This window comes from Ovis canadensis, chromosome 2 (assembly GCF_042477335.2).
Source record: "Ovis canadensis isolate MfBH-ARS-UI-01 breed Bighorn chromosome 2, ARS-UI_OviCan_v2, whole genome shotgun sequence".
Lineage (NCBI taxonomy): Eukaryota > Metazoa > Chordata > Mammalia > Artiodactyla > Bovidae > Ovis > Ovis canadensis.
In genome coordinates, this window is record NC_091246.1 from 207,553,149 (window position 1) to 207,577,143 (window position 23,995).

The 23,995-nt window shown below is 39.3% G+C and overlaps 1 protein-coding gene and 1 non-coding gene across 10 annotated transcripts in view; one reads left to right on the forward strand and one right to left on the reverse strand.

Moving 5' to 3' along the window:
* FTCDNL1 (formiminotransferase cyclodeaminase N-terminal like) overlaps window positions 1-23,995 on the reverse strand; it is a 95,346-nt gene that overhangs the window by 13,341 nt on the left and 58,010 nt on the right. For all 9 annotated transcript variants that reach the window (XM_069577942.1, XM_069577939.1, XM_069577934.1 and 6 more), the window contains one exon: window positions 22,418-22,570. In XM_069577942.1, the coding sequence (XP_069434043.1) occupies window positions 22,418-22,570 (153 nt within the window). The remainder of the gene's footprint in view (window positions 1-22,417; window positions 22,571-23,995) is intronic.
* TRNAW-CCA (transfer RNA tryptophan (anticodon CCA)) lies at window positions 18,043-18,114 on the forward strand. The gene has a single exon. It is a non-coding gene; the product is annotated as a tRNA-Trp (tRNA).

A 23,995-nucleotide genomic window follows, 5' to 3' on the forward strand; every position in this document is an offset into this window, starting at 1 on the left:
AATAAAAATAAGCATTTACCTTCCCTTTCTTATATAAACTGTATTTCAGTGTAGCAAGATAGCCTGAACTGATGAGGGAAAGATTTTTAACTTAGAAAGAAACTCTTAACTAATAAATGTGGAAGAAAGCATTAGAAGATCACTATTTTGGATCTCCTAAGAAAATAACTGTTTCAGGGCAAAGATCATCAATGTATGAAACCCTCCTGAAAAGTCAATTACGAACAAAGGTAGTTCATCTTTACATCACTAGATGTGAGATAATCAGACACTATGGCTTCCTCATAGTATACATACAAAGCTCACAGCCTACCTCTGAAGAACTTTTGCCAAAAAACAAAAACAAAAAACCCTTCAAGCCAATCAAACCTCTGGGGCTAACCTAAAGTTTGTAGGAAAAAACAGGGATAAAGATACAAATTACATGACACCACCAGGGAGCAAACAGATCCAGAATGTGGGAATTCCATAGGACAACTGACCCAGTTTCTGAAACCAGTGAATCAGAAGGAAAATGGTCGGGGGCGGGTGGGGGGGGGAGGGCGGGGCACGTGCAGGGAACTGGATTATATCAAAAGAGACAGGGATACAACAATCACCTCTATACGTGAATCATGTATAGATCCAGATTCAGACAAGCCAATCACAGAAAGACATTTGCTTGGATTACATAGTGGACAGTAGGGATCAAAAAAAATGATCATTTTGATGGATGTGATAATGGCATTGTAGCGATATAAAAATATGTTCACATTGCTTAGATATTTTAAATAAGACAGGGTGAAAGAATATGACTTCTGAAACCTGCTTTAAAAAACCTTTAATAAAACTAAAAGAAAAAAGAGGGAGATAAAAAGAGAGGAAAGGAAAAAAAAATAAAGGTAGGAAAGAAACAAGAAAGAAAAGAAGCTATCCCACAGAATGGATAGAGAGATTAAGATTAGATCAACTAAGAAAAGCATGACTGAACACAATGGGGGGGTGCTTCCTTTCCCCTCTGCAAGCCTACCCCACTGTTCTGAATTCTGAAAATTCCAAATACCTTCCTGGATCGGTATGTCCCTACGTACTCAAAATTCTCACATATTTAAACAGCACTCCTTTGCCATTATCTCTTCTAAATTCATGATGAAAAGAATTAAACAATTTTTATTCTTATAATGAAATGTTATTCTTATAAATTCTTAATTTATATTCTTATAATTCTAATAATGAATAAGACATTTTATTATTCTCATGCAATGAAAGACAACCAAGGCCAAAATAATATTTAGCATTAGAAATAGTACACTATATTCTTCATACTCAAGGAAGTAACTTTTATGTTTCTAAAGACTAATCCAAAGGCCCATGGAAGGTTAAGCATTTGTAATGTCACTGAAGAGTAAATTAGATTGCCTGAATTTTAGAGAAATGTCTCAAATTTGGTCAGAAGAATACTTGCTAGCAAGGCATTTTACTTGTTATATGAACTGCATTTTAAAAAAGGGTTTTAATTTTATCATTTTATTTTCACAATTAGTCTATGTAAAAATTATCCTCTGTACTAATTACAAATGCTCACATCATGCAAACAAACAGGCCTGTTAAAGAAGATAAAATTATTGAATCTTCAAGCTCAAGTCTCACAGTTTTTAGGTAAGTGGCATTGTTTAAAGGAATAGTTCTGTGTGCATTTCCTGTAAATCGGGTGTTCCCCCAATAGTGGAATCAGGCATTTCCAGAGCAGGGACTTTCCACGTTTTCAATGAGTCCCAAGAAACCAGAACTTCTGAACTTATCCCTGCTTTGTCATTGCACTCCCCCCGTCCTCCACTGATTTCATTTCTCCCTCTCATGTTCATATAGTGGGCTTCCTGGTTGCTCACACGGTAAAAAAAAAAAAAAAAAAAATCCTGCACTGCAGGAGACCTGGATTTGATCCTTGGGTCGGGAAGATCCCTTGGAGAAGGAAATGGCAACCCACGGCAGTATTCTTGCCTGGAGAATACATGTAGTTATCGATAGAACATCAAATCTAATCTACTTGTATTATATAGTTAATCGTGGACTTTTTTCCTCTATCTAGGTTTCAAACTCCCTAAACAATCAACATTTGTTAAGTTGAATGAATTGAATTTGGTTTCTAAGCACTTTGCAGATGTTGGACGCTACAAACCTGAAATAGCAGCATCCATTCCAAACCTACACGGGAGAGTAAGGGGTCGCTATGCTAACAAAATGAGAACAGGGTTTAAGACCAGCAGGCACCCGATGTATCCCTAGTGAGAAACCATGTATGTGATCAGTTTTCCATCATCTGCATCATGTTTTACGAGCTGTCTTCCAGCCCCCAGCTGTCAGAGCCACCTGCAGTTGTGGGCTACCTGAGATAGTCAGTAACGTCAGAGAGGAAAAACATCTGAATCACCTTGTGCCAACAGAGTATGATGTCATCCTGCTGGCTTGAAACAGATAAAGCAAAACTGCAGCTTCCTAAATTGTAGTTTCTCTGCCATTCTTGTCAACTTTTTCCTACCACTATTATTTGTATTTTCTGATCTTTCCATTTTCACTAGTCATATTCTAAAAAGGCTGATTTAATGACAGTATTTGAAAACATAACGCAACCTTTATGGTTAGCTGATCTTCTGTACTTGAAAATGATTTTTAGTCATTTGTACACATGTATAACTGTCATTTACAGCCTTACCTCTAGAGACTTACCTCTAGCCTTACCTCTAGAGACTTCTATTATTATTAGTTTGGTTATTCCTCTTTGCAAAAGGAGGACCAGCACAATGAGACAGGAGCTTCATATCCCTAACACAAATGTTTATTTCTAAGCCTGTAACGGATTTAACTATGGCTGAAATGTAGTATTTTATTGAGAATGTACAATATTTAAGACAGTATTTAAGAATCCATTTTATTAAACGTATTCACCTGCCTTACACTAACATATACTTCATGTCTACAGAAATATCTGACATCATTCTTTCTCTTTCTGCTTTTGTTTCTTTCAGGAGAATTTCAGGACTACTGATGTAAATGGAGTTAAAGTTTAACTGTTAAACAGAAACTGCATTTCAGAAGCTCAAAGAACATAACTGATATGCTTGGTTTTGTTACATTTTTGATAGCAGTCAAAATGCACAGCTAGGAAAAACCTCAAGCCTGTCATTCCCTTTCCACTAGGAATAGATAAATTCTATTTCCTCAGCTCACAGTCTGAAAGTAAGGCTTATTATTATTATTTTTAGACCAGAACTCTAATGATACTCAAAAAAGCCTACTGACACATTCTCATCAGGACATACCCATCAAAAAGTGTATTTTTCAACCCCATCACCTCATACTCAATAAAAAGCAGAGGGAAAAAAAGCACAGAATCTAAAAATTAAACTGAGTGCTAGACTTGAAATCTTATAAGCATCCTCTAGTTTTAGTATAGCTATCTTAATATAGCCAAGTTTCTTGTTTAGTTGATTTTTTTATTTATGTATTTTTTAATGAGAAGGAAAAAAAAAAAGATTCTCTACCAGAAGCCATAAAAATCTCTCAGATGGTAAAACAGATAGCCCTAAAAGTTTTTGCCTAAATCCATACACATACCTAAAATAAAACTGGCCGATTAATCTTGCTACACTACTTTGAAAAAGAAGACATTTGAAAATACAGTGTAGTTGTGATGCTTCACTCTCTCTAATTAAGTGCAGACTAGGAAAAATTATTCTTAGTTTAGTCTATGGAAGGGGGGTAGTGGTAATTTCTCTCTTTGCAATTCAAAATTATTTTAAAGATGGAGTGTTTCTTTTCCAATGTCTTCATTAAACAGAGCTGTTAAGAATTGTCTCCTAACCATCCCCAAAGAGCACAAAGCTACCCAGTATTCGCCCCATATGCTCGGCTTTGAAGTGTGAAGCTGTGACCATCCCACCAGACTCTTACGCCACCATCAAAGCCATCTCATTATGCCCAGCGCTGAGAGTTAAAGCAGGGGGCCGTAACCACTCCAACACAAACACTGCATTAACAAAGCAACCACAATATTCCTCCCCCACATGTCTAGAACGTGAAGAAATTTTTACCATATGTACACATGCACGAGATACGAAAATTTATTGTGCTAGAACATCATTGAGAAGTACATTAAACATGCTGACTAGAACTGGATGTTATTCTAAGGGACTGGAAAAAAATAAAATGCAGCTGATCTTTATGATGAAAGAACAGAAACATTATGCTGAAAAACAAGATCAAGTGCAATTCCTAAACTGCATTTCTACTGACACATTCTGTGGCCTGTTCTTTCTTGAGGGAGCAGAAAACAATTTAGCCAGGTTGGGGGCGGGGAGTGCAAAACTCTGCTGCATGTCACTGGATGCTACTGTTTACCCTATCGCATTTCCTTTCTAAAGGACAAATAAGCTTACAAATAATGCTATGCTGACAACAGTGTCTGTAATTCAAAATGAATAGTACTTGCTAAAAGAACATCATTTCACTTGTGTCTCTGAGCTGTCAATTTACCTTTGGCATGGCAGTAAAAAATAAAATGCAAAGAAAAAAACTTGTTATGTACTAATGGAAACAAGGTCAGAATAAGCACTTGATTTTCATATAAAAATTAATCTATGAAAATATTTTGAAACATTTGTACCTAAAGATTACATTCTTCTTTCTTTCTTTTTTGCTCTAAAGAAATCCTTACATTTGTATACAGGAAAGTATATTCAAGAATGTTCACTGCTACATTATTTGTATTGAAAAAAATGAGAAACAACCTGAATGTCTATAAATAGAATAGAAAAAAATGTGATATATGCATATTATGATAACTATACAGCAGTTACAGGGAATGAACTAGATAGATAGATTTCCATGATATCTTGCTGAATATAAAAGTTAAGAATCTTCAATATTATACGTATATATATTATATATACACTATAAATATATAAAACACAATCGCTTTGTTATATACCTCAAACTAACAACTGTAAATCAGCTACACTTCAATTAAAAAATAAAATAAAAAAATTTTAAGTGATAGCACAATAGCATTTAGACTACAAATACATACAACAAATACTATATTGGACTTATGAGTAGATAAATAGGTAGAAATATAAGTATGGGGGAAATTCTTGACTGAATGTGAGCATACTATGCCATAACTCGGCAGGGATGTAGCTGATGGACAGAGGTGAACTTTAACCACATCTGTAATGTTGAAATTTTGAAAAAGAGAACAAAAAGTTCTAGGCAAGGTCGAGTAAATAAACAGCTGTGAGGATCCTCTGTTCTGTTGCTGCCTTGATGGAAAACTATGAGTAAGTTTCTTAATATTTCTAGGTCTGTTTCCCAGCTATAGAATGAAAAAATTGGACCTATCCTCACGTGCCCCCAAAACCTTAGCAAATCATACAATTTCATGGCAATATAGGTATCCATAAAAATACATGAACCGCCTGCCAATGCAGGTAGACATAAGAGATGTGGGTTCGATCCCTGGGTCAGGAAGATCCTCTAGAGGAGGGCACGGCAACCCACTCCAATATTCTTGCCTGAAGAATCCCATGGGCAGAGAAGCCTGACACGCTATAGTCCATAGGGCAACACAGAGTCAGACAGGACTGAAGCGACATAGCACGCATGCATATGGTGTAACAGTAGTCTAGGACACGTTTTACACATGTGCATTTACTTTTCATTTCTTGGTTGTGCCACATGGCTTGTTGGATCTCAGTTCCCTGACCAGGGACTGAACCTGGGCCATGGCAGTGACAGCCCGGAATCCCAACCGCTAGGCCACCAGGGAACTCCCCCACACATAGATCTTTATATCCAAGAATCTTACTGTTTCCTTGCATATAACATACACTTTCATGGAGATGTGTATACAGAGAGCTTGTTATTCCTCTGTAGGAAATATGCTGCAGATTTCGTTCAGACATGATACTCTTTCTTTAAAGAATTACACTTCCTTGAGTGACCTAACATATGGAACTTACACTGCATTCAGTCACTTGCTTTATTGTGTCCCATGTAAACAGCAACAACAAATGGTGTTCTCTCCTATCTCAGGTGCAGGTTTCATGGCCCAGCTTTCTTGTGAGGAGGAGCTCTATTATGCTTCTCCTATCGTCCCATAGCCTGTCCTATGGTAAATGGAAACATAACAGGCACTCCAGCACTGCTTGGATGCTCACAAATACCTCTTCATTTACCTGCATAGCAGTTCTCTGAAATGGGAGCTGAATACCATTCTGCAAGATAAGAACTGACATGGAAGAAGCTGTCTGCTATAGGACTTAGAATTTTAGAGTTGAAAGCACTTCACAGATCTTCTGCCTGAGAGGTCTGCAAACATCTTGTCGTGCAATCCCTTTCTCAAGAGGTACTTTATTTAGAATCTCAATAACACAAAACAGAGAAGAGGAATCCACTCTTTTTACGGTGGAGGGGGATCACCTAGGCCCCCACTGCTCAGCAACCCCCTCCATAAGGCCACAGAGAATCACTAAAAATAGTGACAGCTCTTTCCTGGTGCAAGGCAGGGGACCAGGGGCTTTACTTATGGGCATTATTTTTCATAACCATCCTGACAGGACGATATTATTCCCCATTTTTCATAACCATCCTGACAGGATGATATTATTCCCCATGGTATAGATATAAGACCAAAAAAGACTATAAAAGAGACTAGACAATTTTCCTTAAGTCAGTTGGCAAGTAAGTAGAATATCTAGGTTTGAGCTCAGGTTTATTCAGCTCCAAAAACCTTATTTTGTCCACTTACCATCTGGCTTCCCTGTCTAGCCATTCAATGTGATGTAACTGTTTAGGTCACACTGATCAAAAGCTCATGGGCACATGTATATTGTAAAGGGTGGGTGGGATTGAAATTGGCCTGAGGCTTCCTCATAGTGCATCCATTTCATAAGGACTTCTTATTCTCTTTCAGTGAGGATGTTAAGAAGCTGGGACTCCCCAAGAGTAGTTCAGCTGAGACCTGGCTAAATTTGGGGGATGGCCAGGAAGCCTTCTGCTGGCCAGTGGATCAGCAATGCATAAACAGCCTTCAGTATGAAGTCAACTCCCCACAGCAAGGGACAGTAAAGGTGGCTCTTCCACACAACCAGAGATACCCAAATGCCAAACAAATAGTTTGCATGAGGCAGTTTGCATGCTCCTCGTGCATGTCTGGCTCTCATACCTCTTCCATCTTCCTGGCCACTGGCCAGTGTCAACACTCAACAACCTCTTAGAGGTCTCATGTCTAGCCTGAACTCTCACCACTTGCCCCCCAAACTGGGCAAGTCCTCCCATCCCCCATCCACAATCTGTCTCCTTTTTATCACCTCTCAGGGGATGCCCATTTCCAGGCACCCATGCCCACCACTTTAAATCTCCTTCTGAAAGTCTACAAACAATAAATGCTGGAGAGGGTGTGGAGAAAAGGGAACCCTCTTACACTGTTGGTGGGAATGCAAATTAGTACAGCCACTATGGAGAACAGTGTGGAGATTCCTTAAAAAACTGGAAACAGAACTGCCGTACAACCCAGCAACCCCACTGCTGGGCATACACAGCAAGGAAACCAGAATTGAAGGAGACACGTGTAACTCAATGTTCACTGCAGCACTGTTTACAATAGCTAGGCCATAGAAGCAACCTAGATGTCCATCAGCAGATGAATGGATAAGGAAGTTGTGCTACATATACACAATGGAGTATTACTCAGCTATAAAAAAGAATGCATTTGATGTATTATATGCATATATAAAAAATGTATTATATGCATATAATGCATATATATGGAATTTAGAAAGACAGTAATGATGACCCTATATGCAAGATAGCAAAAGAGACACAGATATAAAGAACGGACTTTTGGACTCTGCGGGAGAAGGCAAGAGTGGGATAATTTGAGAGAATAGCATCGAAACATGTATATCACCATATGTAAAACAGATGACAAGAGCAAGTTCGATGCATGAAGCACGGCACTCAAAGCTGGTGCTCTGGGACAACCCAGAGGGATGGGTTGGGGAGGGAGGTGGGAGGAGGGTTCAGGATGGGGGACATATGTACACCCGTGGTTGATTCATGTTGACGTATGGCAAAAACCACCACAGTGTTGTAGAGTAATTAGCCTCCAATTAAAATAAATTAATTAAAAAAATAATAAAATATCTCTAACAAGTAAAAATAAATATTTCATAGACTCAGTAAAAACAATATTTTATCTACCATCAATAACATGTGTCAGAACTTTGTGCTGTTTAAACTCAATAAAGTGTACCGTGTGTGGGATAAATAAATAAATAAATAAATAAATCTCCTTTTGAAGGAAAATGCTTCTTGCTCACTACTGATGTTTATTTCCACATGTAGAGAGTACTACTGGTCTTACTGGCTGTTATGAATTAAACTGTGCCCCTGCCAAATTCATCTGTAGAAGTCATAGCCCCCAAGATATGAGAACATGACCTTATTTGGAAGTAGGGTCATTGAGATATAATTAGTTAACATGATGTCACATACTGGATTAGAGCAGGGCCCTAATCCAACATGACTGGTATCCTCATAAAAAAGGGAAATTTGTACACAGACTATATACAAGAAGGATGCCATGTGAACACGAAGAGAGCCATCCACAAGCCAAAATGGAACAGATCCTTCCTTCCCTCCCAGTGCTCAGAAGGAACCAGCTCTGACGACACCCTGAGCTTGGACTTCTAGCCCCAAGAACTGTGAGATGATAAATTCCTGAGGTTTATATCACCTAGTCTGCGGCACTTTTGTTACTACAGCCTTTAGGAAATTACAACACTTGGCCTTGCTCCCTCCCAACATCCATTCCCTGATGCAGAGTTTGGGAGAGAAGTGGGGTGTGCAGAGGCCTGCTCCACCCTCCTCTCTTCCTTTTTCGGAGCTAGCCGTCAGCAGGAAACGTCCATTCCACTCCATCTCCTCCTTGCCATTAGCTTGCCAGGGTCAGGCCTGTGTTGTCTAGTGCTGCCTGTAACTGGTTGGATGTCTAATTCTCCAGGTGGGTAAGCTGAGCTGTCACATTAGTTTCATCAGTAATAAAGTTAGTATTTCCACTTCTCATCTGCCTTTCTCTACTGTTGAATTGATTCAAGATTTGGGAAAGGAAGACAAGTACTATTTGTAATGCTCTCCTCCCAAAGCCCAACCCCAGTCCTCATCTTCCTGGGAGCAAACAGTGAGGTGGCCTTCCTTTTTTCTCGACTATATTGCTATGGAATACACTTTGTAAGCTGTTTTCACAAGTCCTATCTTTTTGGTTGTCAAAAATTCACACACAAGTTAATGTTTTCCAGTTTATCCATCTCTTCTTTTTTTTTTAAATTTTCTTTCTTATGCCTTTATCAAAAGGCTTATATCAAAAGGCCTGTATCAAAACCTTTTGTATACATATATATAAATACTATATATATTATCTACATTTTAAAACACTTACTAATTTTTGCCTAACTAAAAAGTTTCTGATACTCTGGTTCAAGATGGCAGAGTAGGACATGTGCTCATCTCCTCCTGCAAGAGCACCAAAACTGCAACTAGCTGTCAAACAACCATCAAGAGAAGGGTGCTGGAGCCCACTATAAAAAGATACCCCAGTCCAAAGACAAGGAAGAAACCACAGCAAGATGACAGGAAGGGCACAGTCACAATAAAATCAAATCCCATAACCACCAGGTGGGTGGCTCACAAACCGGAGAACAATAATCCCAAAGAAGTTCTCCCATTGTTGTGAAGATTGTGAACCTCACGTCAGGCTTCCCAGCCCAGGGATCTGATAAAGAGACTCCGAATCAACAGGGAATCTGACTTTGAAGGCCAGTGGGATTTGATTATAGGACTTCCACAGGACTGGGGGAAACAGAGACTCCAGTCTTAGAGAGCACAAACAAAATCTTGTGCATACCATGACCCAGAGAAAAGGAGAAGTGACCCCACAGGAGACTGAACCAAAACTACCTGCTAGTGTTGGAGGGTCTTCTGTGGAGGTGTGGGTCAGCAGGGGCTCACCACAGGGATAGGGACACTGGCAGCAGCAATACTGGAAGGTGCTCTTTGGTGTAAGTCCTCTTGGAGGTCACCATCAACCCTACTATACAGCCCACAGACCCCAGAGCTGGGTCACCAGAGGCCAAACACTCAACAAGGTGGAAGTCTAACCCCACCCATCAGTAGATAATTGGATTAAAATTTTATTAAGCCAGGCCCTGCCCACCAGGGTAAGACCCAGTTTTTCCCACTGCCAGTCCCTCCCATCAGGAAGCTTACATAAGCCTCTTAGCCACCTCCACCAGAGGGTAGACAGAAGAAGCAAGAAGAATTGCAATCCCACAGCTAGAACAAAAACCACATTACAGAAAGTTAATCAGGGTGAAAAAGCAGAAAGTTATGTCCGAGATGAAGGGATAAGATAAAATCCCAGAAAAAAAACTAAATAATATGGATACAGGCACCTTCCAGAAAAAGAATTCAGAATAATGATAGTGAAGAGGATCCAGGATCTCAGGAAAACAATGGAGAAGATGCCAGAAATGTTTACTAAAGACCTAGAAGAACCAAAGAACAAACAAACAGAGATGAATAATATACTATACTAGGAATCCATAGTAGAATAACTGAGGCAGAAGCAGGGATAAATGACCTGGAAGACAGATTGGTGGAAATTACTACCAAGGAACAGAATATAGAAAAAAAGAATGAAAAAAAATGAAGACAGCCTAAGAGACCTCTGGGACAACATTAAACACATCAACATTTACATTAGCGAGGTCCAAGAAGCAGAAGAGAAACAGAAAGGACCCGAGAAAATATTTGAAGAGATAATAGCTGAAAATTTACCTAACATGGGAAAGGAAATAGTCAACCAAGTCCAGGAAGCACAGAGTCTCAGGAAGGACAAACCCAAGGAAGAACACCACCGAGACACATAGTAATTAAACTGATAAAAACCAAAGACAAAGATAAAATATTAAAAGCGACAAGGGAAAAATGACAAAAAACTTGCAAGGAAATGCCCATCAGGTTATCAGCTGATTTCTCAACAGAAACTCTACATGCCAGAAGGGAATGGCAAGATATATTTAAGGTGATGAAAGCAAAGAAGCTACAACAAAGAATACTCTACCTGGCAAGACTCTCCTTCAGATCTGATGGAGATATCAAAAGCTTTTCAGACAAGCAAAAGAGAATTCAGCGCCACCAAACCAGCTTTAAATCAAATGCTAAAGGAACTTCTCTAGGCAGGAAACAGAAGAGAAAGACCTACAGAAAATAAACTCAAGACAAATAAGAAAATGGTAACAGGATCAGACATCTCAATAATTACTTTAAATGTAAATGGATTAAATGCACCAACCAAAAAACACAGACTGGCTTGGTGGATGAAAATGTGCTTGTATGTACTTCCACTTATCACATCATACAGCTTGACCCCCCAAAACTGTATGTAATTATTTTATATTGTTAGGTTAATCGTGTTCCCATTGTGGCTTGCAATTGCAATTATCTTTTTTTCTGTCCTGCTGTTGACTATAAAAACTGATTAACATCTTTTACTATTGTGATAATATAATTATTACTCACTTAATACCACTGTATCATGATTGGTCAACAGAAAAATAATAGAATTACATAGCACCAAAACTATCATTTAATAGAAAAACCTGTGATCACTTTTAACATCCAGATGAAAATCAGAGTTATCTTGGAATTTTTTGAAAAATACAAAGGCCCAGATACTACTTTTTTTCTCCAAAGCTCCAGATATATTTCTAATGAGTACTCACGTTGAAAAACAACTGGACTATATGATGATCTTTTACTTTTTTGTTTCACTTTTTCTATTTTATATTCAGTGCTCCCATTTCATTTAGTTTATGTTTTCCAATTTCTCCATCTCTCCTTTACTTTTCTGATGTTTTTTCCAAGCTTTTATCAATCATACTAGAAAAGCTTTTGTATATACATATATAAATTTTATGAATAATATGTATCTTAGAAAACTTATGAATGTTTGCCTAACTAAAAAATTTATATTATTTTGACTCACATGTTCGAGTTAGTGTGAAAAAAATGCTAGATTTCTAATTAAAAAAATAGATATGCAATAAGCAACAAAGATTTACTGTATAGCACAGGGAGCTATAATCAATATCTTCAGTTCAGTTCACTCACTCAGTCATGTCCGACTCTTTGCAACCCCATGAATTGCAGCACGCCAGGCCTCCCTGTCCATCACCAACTCCCAGAGTTCACTCAGACTCACATCCATCAAGTCGGTGATGCCATCTAGCCATCTCATTCTCTGTCGTCCCCTTCTCCTCCGGCCCCCAATCCCTCCCGGCATCAGAGTCTTCCAATGAGTCAAGTCTTCACATGAGGTGGCCAAAGTACTGGAATTTCAGCTTTAGCATCATTCCTTCCAAAGAAATCCCAGGGCTGATCTCCTTCAGAATGAACTGGTTGGATCTCCTTGCAGTCCAAGGGACTCTCAAGAGTTTTCTCCAACACCACAGTTCAAACGCATCAATTCTTCAGCACTCAGCCTTCTTCACAGTCCAACTCTCACATCCATACGTGACCACAGGAAAAACCATAGCCTTGACTAGATGGACCTTAGTTGGCAAAGTAATATCTCAGCTTTTGAATATGCTATCTAGGTTGGTCATAACTTTTCTTCCAAGGAGTAAGCATCTTTTAATTTCATGGCTGCAGTCACTATCTGCAGTGATTTTAGAGCCCCAAAAAATAGAGTCTGACACTGTTTCCACTGTTTCCCCATCTATTTCCCATGAAGTGATGGGACCGGATGCCATGATCGTTTTCTGAATGTTGAGCTTTAAGCCAACTTTCTCACTCTCCTCTTTCACTTTCATCAAGAGGCTTTTTAGTTCCTCTTCACTTTCTGCCATAAGGGTGGTGTCATCTGCATATCTGAGGTTATTGATATTTCTCCCGGCAATCTTGATTCCAGCTTGTGCTTCTTCCAGTCCAGCATTTCTCATGATGTACTCTGCATGTAAGTTAAATAAGCAGGGTGACAATATACAGCCTTGACGTACTCCTTTTCCTGTTTGAAACCAGTCTGTTGTTCCATGTCCAGTTCTGTTGCTTCCTGACCTGCATAATAACCTATAATGGGAAATAATCTGAAAAATAATATATGTGTATAGGTATAACTGAATCACTCTGCTGTGCACCTGAAACATTGTAAGTCAACTATACTTCAATGAAATGTATATATTAAGAAAAAATTTAAGAATTGAATGGCTCCTAAAAATTCACACACAATGACCGCTACTTCCTCACTCACATTATAAGAATTCTATTTCCCTCAAAGTAGCAGATAACTTAGACTATCCAGGACACTGTCATGTATAGACTATGAGGGTAAGAGAGGCACAACAATTTTTATCTTGAGATATTACCTGATGATATATTTTGGTTAATTAAAATTGGAGTGTGAGTTATTTAATACATGCCATTTTGAATCACACAATAAATGAAAATCTAATAAATAATGCTATAATTATTATAAAAGCATTTCACGATGACCAGTGTTGTCATCATTACTATTATCACATGCTCTGGGTCTCCTGAGAAGCACACCCTCACTTGCCAAGTGGAGACCAGTGGACAGGCTGGTGGACACATGGGGTGTACAGAGACTTGTGCTGATGCACCTAATTCTACAGGCCCATCAATGCCACTAGCATCACTACATTATTTCTTCAGAATGTCTGAATCCTAGTGGCCTGGAAATCACTCCATACACTAGGAAGGACAGATGGAAAGGAACTCAGGAAAAGCAAAGCCAAGGTTAGAGGTCTAGGCTCAAAAAGTTGGCATCATATCAATCATCTGCTATAAATCCTCTGTTAAGTCAATATTCTCTAAAATAACATTAGCAATAACATAAATGTAATTTCTGGGTGCCACACACACACACACACACACACACACACACACGCACATATATATATACTGAAAATCAGAAAACTTAGAACCTCTAAACTTTGAGACCCCAGACCTGCCTATGCTAGTTAAAGGGTGAGTATTAATCTCTCCCACAGTGACCCATGACTAATCCTGAGTATTCTAGGAGACCCCTTCCCTTGGTGAAGTGGTGGGGGGATAGGGGTCTCCCAATTTTAAACTATAGACTTTTAGACTAGGGAAGAATTATGAGAAGTATAAAGTCAGGCAGCAAAGATTTCATGAACTCCAGCTACTCATCCCAATTAGAAGATTCTTATAATACACATGTGTGCTGTGCTAAGTCACTTCAGATATGTCTGACTCTGTGCGACCCTATGGACTATAGTCCACCAGGCTGCTCTGTCCATGGGATTCTCCAGGCAAGAATACTAGAGTGGATTGCCATTTCCTTCTCCAGAGGATCTTCTCAACTCAGGGATCTAACCTGTGTCTCTTATGTCTCCTGCATTGGCAGGTGGGTTCTTTACCACTAGCACCAACTGGGAAGCATAACAATTATTTTATTAATTAAATAAAATAATAATACACTTATTCCTGTCAAAATTTTCAATAAAGTCTATTCAGTACACACCACGAGTGAAACAGGGAAGAAAGAAAAGCCAATACAAGGGTGTGTTATCACACCAGTCATTGCTGTGAGCAACTGGGGCTTGGTCTTGCTGGAATGGGCCTTAGAATCGTCCATCCCCAGGCTCAGCTACCCCACTGGCCAAGGGGTGCCCACGGAGTGTTTGTTAATTTACTTGGACTTCAGGCTGCTGCAGAGCCAAAGTGACAGAAAGAGAGCAGCTTTTGCAAGCATGACTGTGTGCGTCGCTAACTGCCTGTCACAGTGGAACAACCTAGTTCATCCCAGTCCTCTCATTTGGCCTTTTTCTTCCTTATGAGTAGCTCTGTTTGACAGTGGTGGATATAATCTTGTTGCATTTATTAAGCCTGTAGCAGTGTACATTTATGAACAACCTAGTAACTCTTCTTTGTAGTTAAAATATACTCAAGTTTCTGGAAATCAATTTGGATATTTTAGGTACTTTCCCAATGCATAATCCCTTTTTTTTTTTTTCCCAGCTTTTTGTCTGACGGCAGTATCCTGTAAATCTCAAAGTAAATGCTATGTCCTAAAACTATGTTAACATATGCTTGTAAAATCAACCATTGTTTTTATGCTATGGCAATGAGGGTAGTGTTAATGGTAGAGAGAACAATATCAGAACTCAACATCTAAACTCACGAATCGCAATGAAATCCAAGGCTGTTTTATGAGACAATCTCCATAGCAACTGGAGAAACAGAGTAGGAAATTCTTGAAGTGAAAAGTTGTTCCTGCTTTGCCAGATCAGCCCATGTTTTGACAATCTGTAATAAGGTAATCGAAGGGTCTTAAGACTACCACACAAGTGTTGATGTCGTGTGAATCTGTCATGGCACATGTTCTCCAAGGCATAAAAACACTTGAAACATCACCTAACAAGGCTGACAAATCGAATCAAATTCATTAATGGTCATATATTTTAAGGTAAATTTAAAAAAAAACCAATCACGTAAGTGCTAAATCTTTATTTATGTAACTTATTTAACTAGCATTTTATCTTTCCAATCTTCTAAATAATGTCAATTCACAAAGCATTATATAAATGTCATTTCATTTGATTAATGACAGAACACAAAAAGCAAGTTTCCATATGATTTACAATATTCATAACTATGGTTTAGACTTTCAAAGCAGAATATTATGAAATCACAGGTTAGTTAAGCCCACTTTCACTGGCAAATCATTGGGGGGATTTGTCTGAGCACCTCCTGCTCTGACCCCGCCCCTCCATCTTCATTTAGTCCTTCTTAGGAAGGTTTGAGTGTGAGTGAGAAACGAGGTCACATTTCAGAGACACTGTCTCTGGCACATGAAACACTGAGCAAGGAACAAGTGGAAAACATACACGCAGCGCAATGGCCCCCAGTGATCAGTCTATAAAAAAATAACCAAAGTCTAGAAATTGAGATTAAATACCTGTGATTATGAGGTAGAAGTCAGAAAAAAGAGTAATGTTCCTGTAAATTTATCTTTGGTTCCAATTAGGTGAATTCATTGCACTCTTGAAGGATCCAGGATAATCAAAATCACCAAGAGGAATCAGAGAAGTAGGGACTTCCAAGTAAAGATGAGAGTGTAGATCCATCCCTATGTTTACTTTTACTTCTTCCAAAAATCCCAGAAAAAAGATGTAAAAGAGATCTATTTGCAAAGCATTGATTCCCTCAAACAAACAGAAACGGAAGAGGAAGCGATGGCACTGAACTTGGAGAACAGATATAAGAGGAGCAGGAGACCCTGGACAGCAGAGAAGCGGCCTGACTTACAGCACAGGCACCTGGAAACAGTCACAACTGGTGACCTCACTCTGGGATAGAGGCTAAAGGCACAGCTCCAAACAGGGAGACTGGTGGAAAGTCTGTTTAAGCAGCAGTTAGATCCCACCCCCTCCACACAGACGGGGAACTGGCAGAAGACATAAGAGGTAAACACTATGTGTGTCTGGACTAGGGGATACAGCTGAGGGCAGTGGGGATTCATGAAAAGAGGAGAATGAAGGGAATATTTGCATACTAACTGCTGAGACTCTTCTAGCCTCTTCTGCAACTCAGTTCCTAAATCATGGACAGCTGAATACTCCAGGCTGAAGACTGGTGGATTCTTCTTTAGGAAACCGGAAAAACCCAAGAAGAAAGACCCCAAAGATATTGAAATAGGAATTCTCCAAAGAAACAACCTGGCCACAAACCTCACCTACATCCTCAGATTATCCACTCAGTCTTTCAGTGTCCACTCTTGGAGTAAGCAGCCAACCAATGATCATCCGACATCTGAGGAAGGTTTTAAAACAAAACAGGAGAAAGCAACCTGGGGGTGTAAATGGTGGTAGGGAACAGACAACATGCAGAAAGAAGAAACTGTCAAAAATTATACATTGCTACTATATTCATGAGATGTGACCAGGATGTTATTTAGAAAAATGAACACTCAGAGAGTACATAAAAGCAACTGGAAACTAATATAGAAGAAATGAAAACTTACTGAAGGCTTTTGATATAAAGTAGAGGACATTTACAAGTAATTATTGTAAAAATATAAAGTGATTTTAAAAAGAGAGAGAGAGAGAAAGTAAGTATAGAGAACCAGTACAGAGTTCCAGTAACCAATAATGGGGCATCCAGAAAGAACTGAGAAAACAGAAGTCATCAATGGAATAACTCAAGAGAATTTCCAGCAATGAAGGATGAGTTTCAAGGGCTCAAAGGACCTACCGTGTGTCCAGCATAATGGATGAAAACAGACGCATGCAAAGGCACATCATAGAAATTCGAGAACGCTAGAAACAAAGTGAAGATCTTACAAGCTTCCAGAGAGAAGGGACAGATCATATACAAAGATCAGGAATCATAATGGCTTCAGAAGTCTCAACAGCAACGTGGAAATAAGAATTGATACAATGTCTTCAAAATAAAGGAAAATCATTTCTAACAGATAATTCTATACCTAGGCAAACTAAAAATTAAGTATGAAGGTAAAATAATGGCATTTTCAGACATGTTAAGTTCTCAAAAATTTATTCTCCTCCTCCCCTCCCCCCTTTTTTAATAAAGCCAGAAGAGGATACATTCCACTAAAACAAGGGCATAAAATAAGGCGGCAGGGGGTGGGGGGGGGGTGGTGGGGAGAGAACATGTGGGATTCAGGAACCAGGATATCCAAAATGTAGAAAAGAGGAAGGGAAAACCTAGGAAAATAGTAATAGGAAATGCTATGATGTCAGTTATCCTCAACAAATTTAGAGTAACTGGTTCTAATTGGATCAGATCAAAGAGTTCTAGAAGATAGTTGTTTAAGAAGACAAAATTTATAGAACAGTCAATACATGATGTGTTTTATCTGAATGCATGGATAAATGTTATTATTGACAGAGTCTGGGGTTAAATCAGTGGTAAGTATATAAAGCCCAGGGAAGTTGGGCTTCCCTGGTGGCTTAGAGGTTAAAGCGTCTGCCTCCAAGGCAGAAGACCCAGGTTCGATCCCTGGGTCGGGAAGATCCCCTGGAGAAGGAAATGGTAACCCACTCCAGTATCCTTGACTGGAGAATCCCATCGACGGAGAAGCCTGGTAGGCTACAGTCCAGGGGGTCACAAAGAGTCAGACACAACTGAGCGACTTCACTTTCAAGGATATAAAAAACTTAAGGAAACAATCAAAAAGATAACAATCCATTTTAGCAAAAAGAAAAGGTTTTACAGAAAGGGTAAAATAATAAAAGTCTAAATGCTTCACTGTGAATAATGTTTACATAGTGATAATAATGTGACCACTGAATACTAACCAAAAAATGTAAGTGTGTGTGTGTGTGTGTGTGTGTGTCTGCACACACACTGGGGCTGAGGGATGTCGTGAAAGGAAGCTAAATTCTCATCGTCTGCAGTGAGAAGTCAATAGACAATACCTAACCAGCCCATTCTAAAGAAGATAAGTCCTGGGTGTTCTTTGGATGGACTGATGCTAAAGCTGAAACTCCAATACCTTGGCCACCTCATTCGAAGAGTTGACTCATTGGAAAAGACCCTGATGCTGGGAGGGATTGGGGGCAGGAGGAGAAGGGGACAACAGGATGAGATGGCTGGATGGCATCACTGACTCGATAGACATGAGTTTGGGTGAACTCTGGGAGTTGGTGATGGACAGGGAGGCCTGGCGTGCTGCAATTCATGGGGTTGCAAAGAGTCGGACATGACTGAGCGACTAAACTGAACTGAACTGATGCCTAGGGAACATTTCACGCAAAGATGGGCTCGATAAAGGACAGAAATGTTATGGATCTCAAAGAAGCAGAAAATATTAAGAAGAGGTGGCAAGAATACACAGAAGAACTTTACAAAAAAGATCTTCACGACCCAGATAATCACGATAGTATAATCACTTACCTAGAGCCAGACATCCTGGAATGTGAAGTCAAGTTGGCCTTAGAAAGCATCACTACGAACAAAGCTAGTGGAGATGATGGAATTCCAGTTGAGCTGTTTCAAATCCTGAAAGATGATGCTGTGAAAGTGCTACACTCAATATGCCAGCACATTTGGAAAACTCAGCAGTGGCCATAGGACTGGAAAAGGTCAGTTTTCCTTCCAATCCCAAAGAAAGGCAATGCCAAAGAATGCTCAAACTACCGCACAATTGCACTCATCTCACATGCTAGTAAAGTAATGCTGAAAATTCTCCAAGCCAGGCTTCAGCAATACGTGAACCGTGAACTTCCAGATGTTCAAGCTGGATTTAGAAAAGGCAGAGGAACAAGAGATCAAATTGCCAACATCTGCTGGATCATGGAAAAAGCAAGAGAGTTCCAGAAAAACATCTATTTCTTCTTTATTGACTATGCCAAAGCCTTTGACTGAGTGGATCATAATAAACTGTGGAAAATTCTGAAAGAGATGTGAATATCAGACCACCTGACCTGCCTCTTTAGAAATCTGTATGCAGGTCAGGAAGCAACAGTTAGAACTGGACATGGAACAAGAGACTGGTTCCAAATAGGAAAAGGGGTACGTCAAGGCTGTATATTGTCACCCTGCTTGTTTAACTTATATGCAGAGTACATCATGAGAAACTCTGGGCTAGAGGAAGCACAAGCTGGAATCAAGATTGCCAGGAGAAATATCAATAACCTCAGATATGCAGATGACACCAACCTTATGGCAGAAAGTGAAGAGGAACTAAAGAGCCTCTTGATGAAAATGAAAGAGGAGAGGGTAAAAGTTGGCTTAAAGCTCAACATTCAGAAAACAAAGATCATGGCATCTGGTCCCATCACTTCATGGGAAATAGAAGGGGAAACAGTGGAAACAGTAGCTGACTTTATTTTGGGGGGCTCCAAAATCACTGCAGATGGTGACTGCAGCCATGAAATTAAAAGACGCTTACTCCTGGAAGGAAAGTTATAACCAACCTAGACAGAATATTAAGAAGCAGAGAAATTACTTTTCCAACAAAGGTCCGTCTAATTAAGGCTATGGTTTTTCCAGTGGTCATGTATGGATGTGAGAGATGGACTATAAAGAAAGCTGAGCACTGAAGAATTGATGCTTTTGAACTGTGGTGTTGGAGAAGGCTCTTGAGAGTCCCTTGGACTGCAAGGAGATCCAACCAGTCCATCCTAAAGGAGATCAGTCCTGGGTGTTCATTGGTAGGACTGATGTTGAAGCTGAAACTGCAATACTTTGGCCATCTGATGCGAAGAGCCGGCTCATTTGAAAAGACCCTGATACTGGGAAAGATTGAGGGCAGGAGAAGGGGACGACAGAGGATGAAATGGTTGGATGGCATCACCGACTCAACGGACATGGCTTTGGGTGGACTCTGGGGTTGGTGATGGACAGGGAGGCCTGGCGTGCTGCAGTTTGTGGGTTCACAAAGCATCGGACACGACTGAGCAACTGAACTGAACTGAACTGAGAGGTAGAAGTTCTTAAACTAAAATTATATGCAAAATTATGTGTGTGTGTAGCTATGTATGTATACACAAATGCACATCATAAAAAACTGCAAGTGACTCTAACATTATTTATAAGTTCCCTGAACACCAATTTTGGACCCTACTTTAAGAACCCCTTCCTTAAGGAATAAGCAAGCTTCCAACTGTTATCAAAACGTTTGAAATATATTATTCAGGATTTCTGCACATAAAGCATACATGAACAGACATATTAACTATATTCTACATCACTAGAATATTCTCCATTGCCCTTCTTCCCATAGAAAGTTAGTTAAATTATTATTTTAATGTAGTTTCCGTGAGAAGCAGTTACCCTAGTAGAAAACATCCTGTCTCTGTTTTGAGAACGGTGAGATCCTAGAATATGAACACTTCTTCCTCATAAGAATGCCTGAGCATGCTGTTACCAAAAAAATTTTAAAAACTTAAAAAAACTGGATGATATTAGATGAACAGCTGTGTAGGAAGGAGAATGTAGGAACAAAAACTGCATGTTGGAGCATCAAAATAGTAACCATGTACAGTATATGACTGTTTTTAATCAGATGAAGATTGAAGCTATTACATTTCAAATTGAATGTTATAAATTAGTTCAAGAATGCAGCTGAGCTCACATTTAATTAGAAATGTCCATGTTTAAATCATGAGGTACAGTAGCTGCCAATGAAGTAAAAGGGCAAAGGAAGGGAGACGTACTCTGTCCAGACCCTCCTGTTGTCAACTGTCTCCTATGCTGGCTGAGCATCTGGGGTGGACCAGTCCTGATGTAATGAAGAACTTCTTGTACTAGCTAATTTGAGATTTAATATAACTGAACATAATTGTTTTGAAGACAATTAAAACCATTATTCTGGTCTGAACAATTCTGAACTCTTCATTTTCGTGTGAAATGTATATTCCCCTATGCTGAGTTTTAACTCTTAGAGGAAAAGGAAACCAAATTTTGGGCTGAGATTTCCCCAGAGAAATAATCCACAGATTGTCAGGTCATGTTAAAAACGCAGCACAAGCAGTGAGGTACACCTTTGGAAACAGGCCTCCTTTCCTATTTCTAGGGCTTGACGTAGCTCAGCTAGAGTCCAAATCGACATCCCAAATGTTACACACCTCCCTGTTACCTAAAAATGAGGCAACACCGCAGAGGATTTCTGAGGTCATAGAGAGAAGTCTGCAATCATCCTACAGCGGACTTTCCCCCAAAGCTTATGGGCCTCTGAATCTCATAATTAACCAGCGAGACAGTCCAGGCAAAAGGTCTTTCTTTTCTCCCAATTTGCTTAATTCAAAAACACCTCAAGTGACATAGCTCAAATTTTCCAAATTAAACTTACCCCTGGGGCTGAAATCAAGCATGTGACAGTTCAGTTCTAAAGAAAATCTTAAAGAGAGTTGTACACAAGGAAAAAAGAGAAGAAAAAAAAATCAGAGGAAAAAGGGGTAGGAGTTAACATTTAAGTGGGTTTTCAACCTCATCATTACCCCTGCTCAAGAAAATAGAACACAGATGGGCGAAACACACCATCGTTCTGCCCTGAAGAGTCTAAGGAACTCATTAAAAACTAGTGTTGTTTCCTCATGGTCTATCGTGGATTTGTAAGGGGACACAGTGATTGATTGGCTGCATCCCACAGCATTGAGTGTTCCACAGCGTCGTGGGATGGAAAGTGGAAGGATGAGTCACAAAGACACCGTGTGTGCCACTGCAACCCATGAAAGCTTATTGTTGACACAATTTTTCAAGGTCGATTTTTCCTAGGGAACTGAGGAGTGATTATATTGTCACAAGCTGTTCTGATTTGTAAAAATGGTTTCCATTAAGGAATAACACACTTCCCCAAACTTTCTCTTACTTCTGGCCACAGCTCCACACTCTTCCACTCCGACACCAGAAAGAGGGTAAATGGGAATCAGGTCCACTGCTCCCAGGCAAGGATGGATCCCCTCCTGAATCTCCATATCGATAGACTGGAAGGCTTCCAGGCAGGCAGCCAGAACGGAATTGCCTTAAAAATGTAAAATTAAAATAAAATAAAATCATTAAACTCTCAATTGCATTTAAAGAAGCAGCCATAATTATTACTGTCCTTTTGTTTTCCTTTCATAAAATGTACAGAAGATTGTTTTTCCATCCAAAATAAAGAAAAATGTAAGATCCAACATTTCCCCTCTCCCAGCCTCCGAAGTGTCATAAAGTTTCACATTTCTTCCAACTCTTTACTTCCCAAACTGGAAGAAGAAAGCAAAATTTATTAGCCTTAAAAAAACTTTGTATCATTTTTTTACAATTGGTTATTTCAATTGTTTCAACCTTATCAAATTAATCTGATGAAATTCTTTGTCATCTTCAGAATAATTTATGAATTTATATTAAAATAGACAAACATAGCGTAGCATCACCAATTCAATGAACATGAACTTGGGCAAACTCCAGGAGATAGTGAGAGACAGGCTGGACATGACTTAGTGACTGAACAACAAAGACAAAAATACAATTTAAAAGTATACCATAAGTATTTTAGTTTTGCTCTTATAACTAGATTTTCATTAAATTTTGTGTGTGTATTAAGTCGTTTGAATCTTGTCCAACTCTTTGTAATGCCATGGACTGTAGCCTGCCAGGCTCTTCTGTCCATGGAATTATCCTGGCATGAATGTTGGAGTGGGTTGCTTCTCCAGGTTCATTAATTATTCTATCTAAATACATATACACACCTCAGAGTGTTATTACTCTTGAGTTTTCATTAGCAGTGCAGTACGACCATTTTCGGAGAAGGCAATGGCACCCCACTCCAGTACTCTTGCCTGGAAAATCCCATTGATGGAGGAGCCTGGTGCGCTGCAGTCCATGGGGTTGCTAAGAGTCGAACATGACTGAGCGACTTCACTTTCACTTTTCACTTTCATGCACTGGAGGAGGAAATGGCAACCCACTCCAGTGTTCTTGCCTGGAGAATCCCAGGGACAGGGGAGCCTGGTGGGCTGCCATCTGCGGGGTCACACAGAGTTGGACACAACTGAAGTGACTTAGCAGCAGCATGACCATAACTGGTCCTGCATTTGCTGAGAATCATCCATCAGCTCTTTGCTTTCCAAACAAACATACCTTTTGAGAAAAGACAATCTGCTTAGCTGAAACCAAGTTTATCTGAAAATAATTTAAATTCTTTACCAAGCAATGCTAAAGATAATACATATTTTTGTTTAATCAAGTATGATCCTTCAAATTCAAGCTGTCCCACTAAATCTTACAGCAGGACACATGAAATCCATTTCATTTCACCCAAGGGACCATCTCAAGATTTCAGGCTCCTGACTCAAAACACAACTGCTTAGCATGTTTAATTTCAAGTCAACTTATCAGTGAAATCAAATTCAACACTACGACTTCACAGGTTAAAATCTGAAGATATTTTTCTTAACCACAAAAA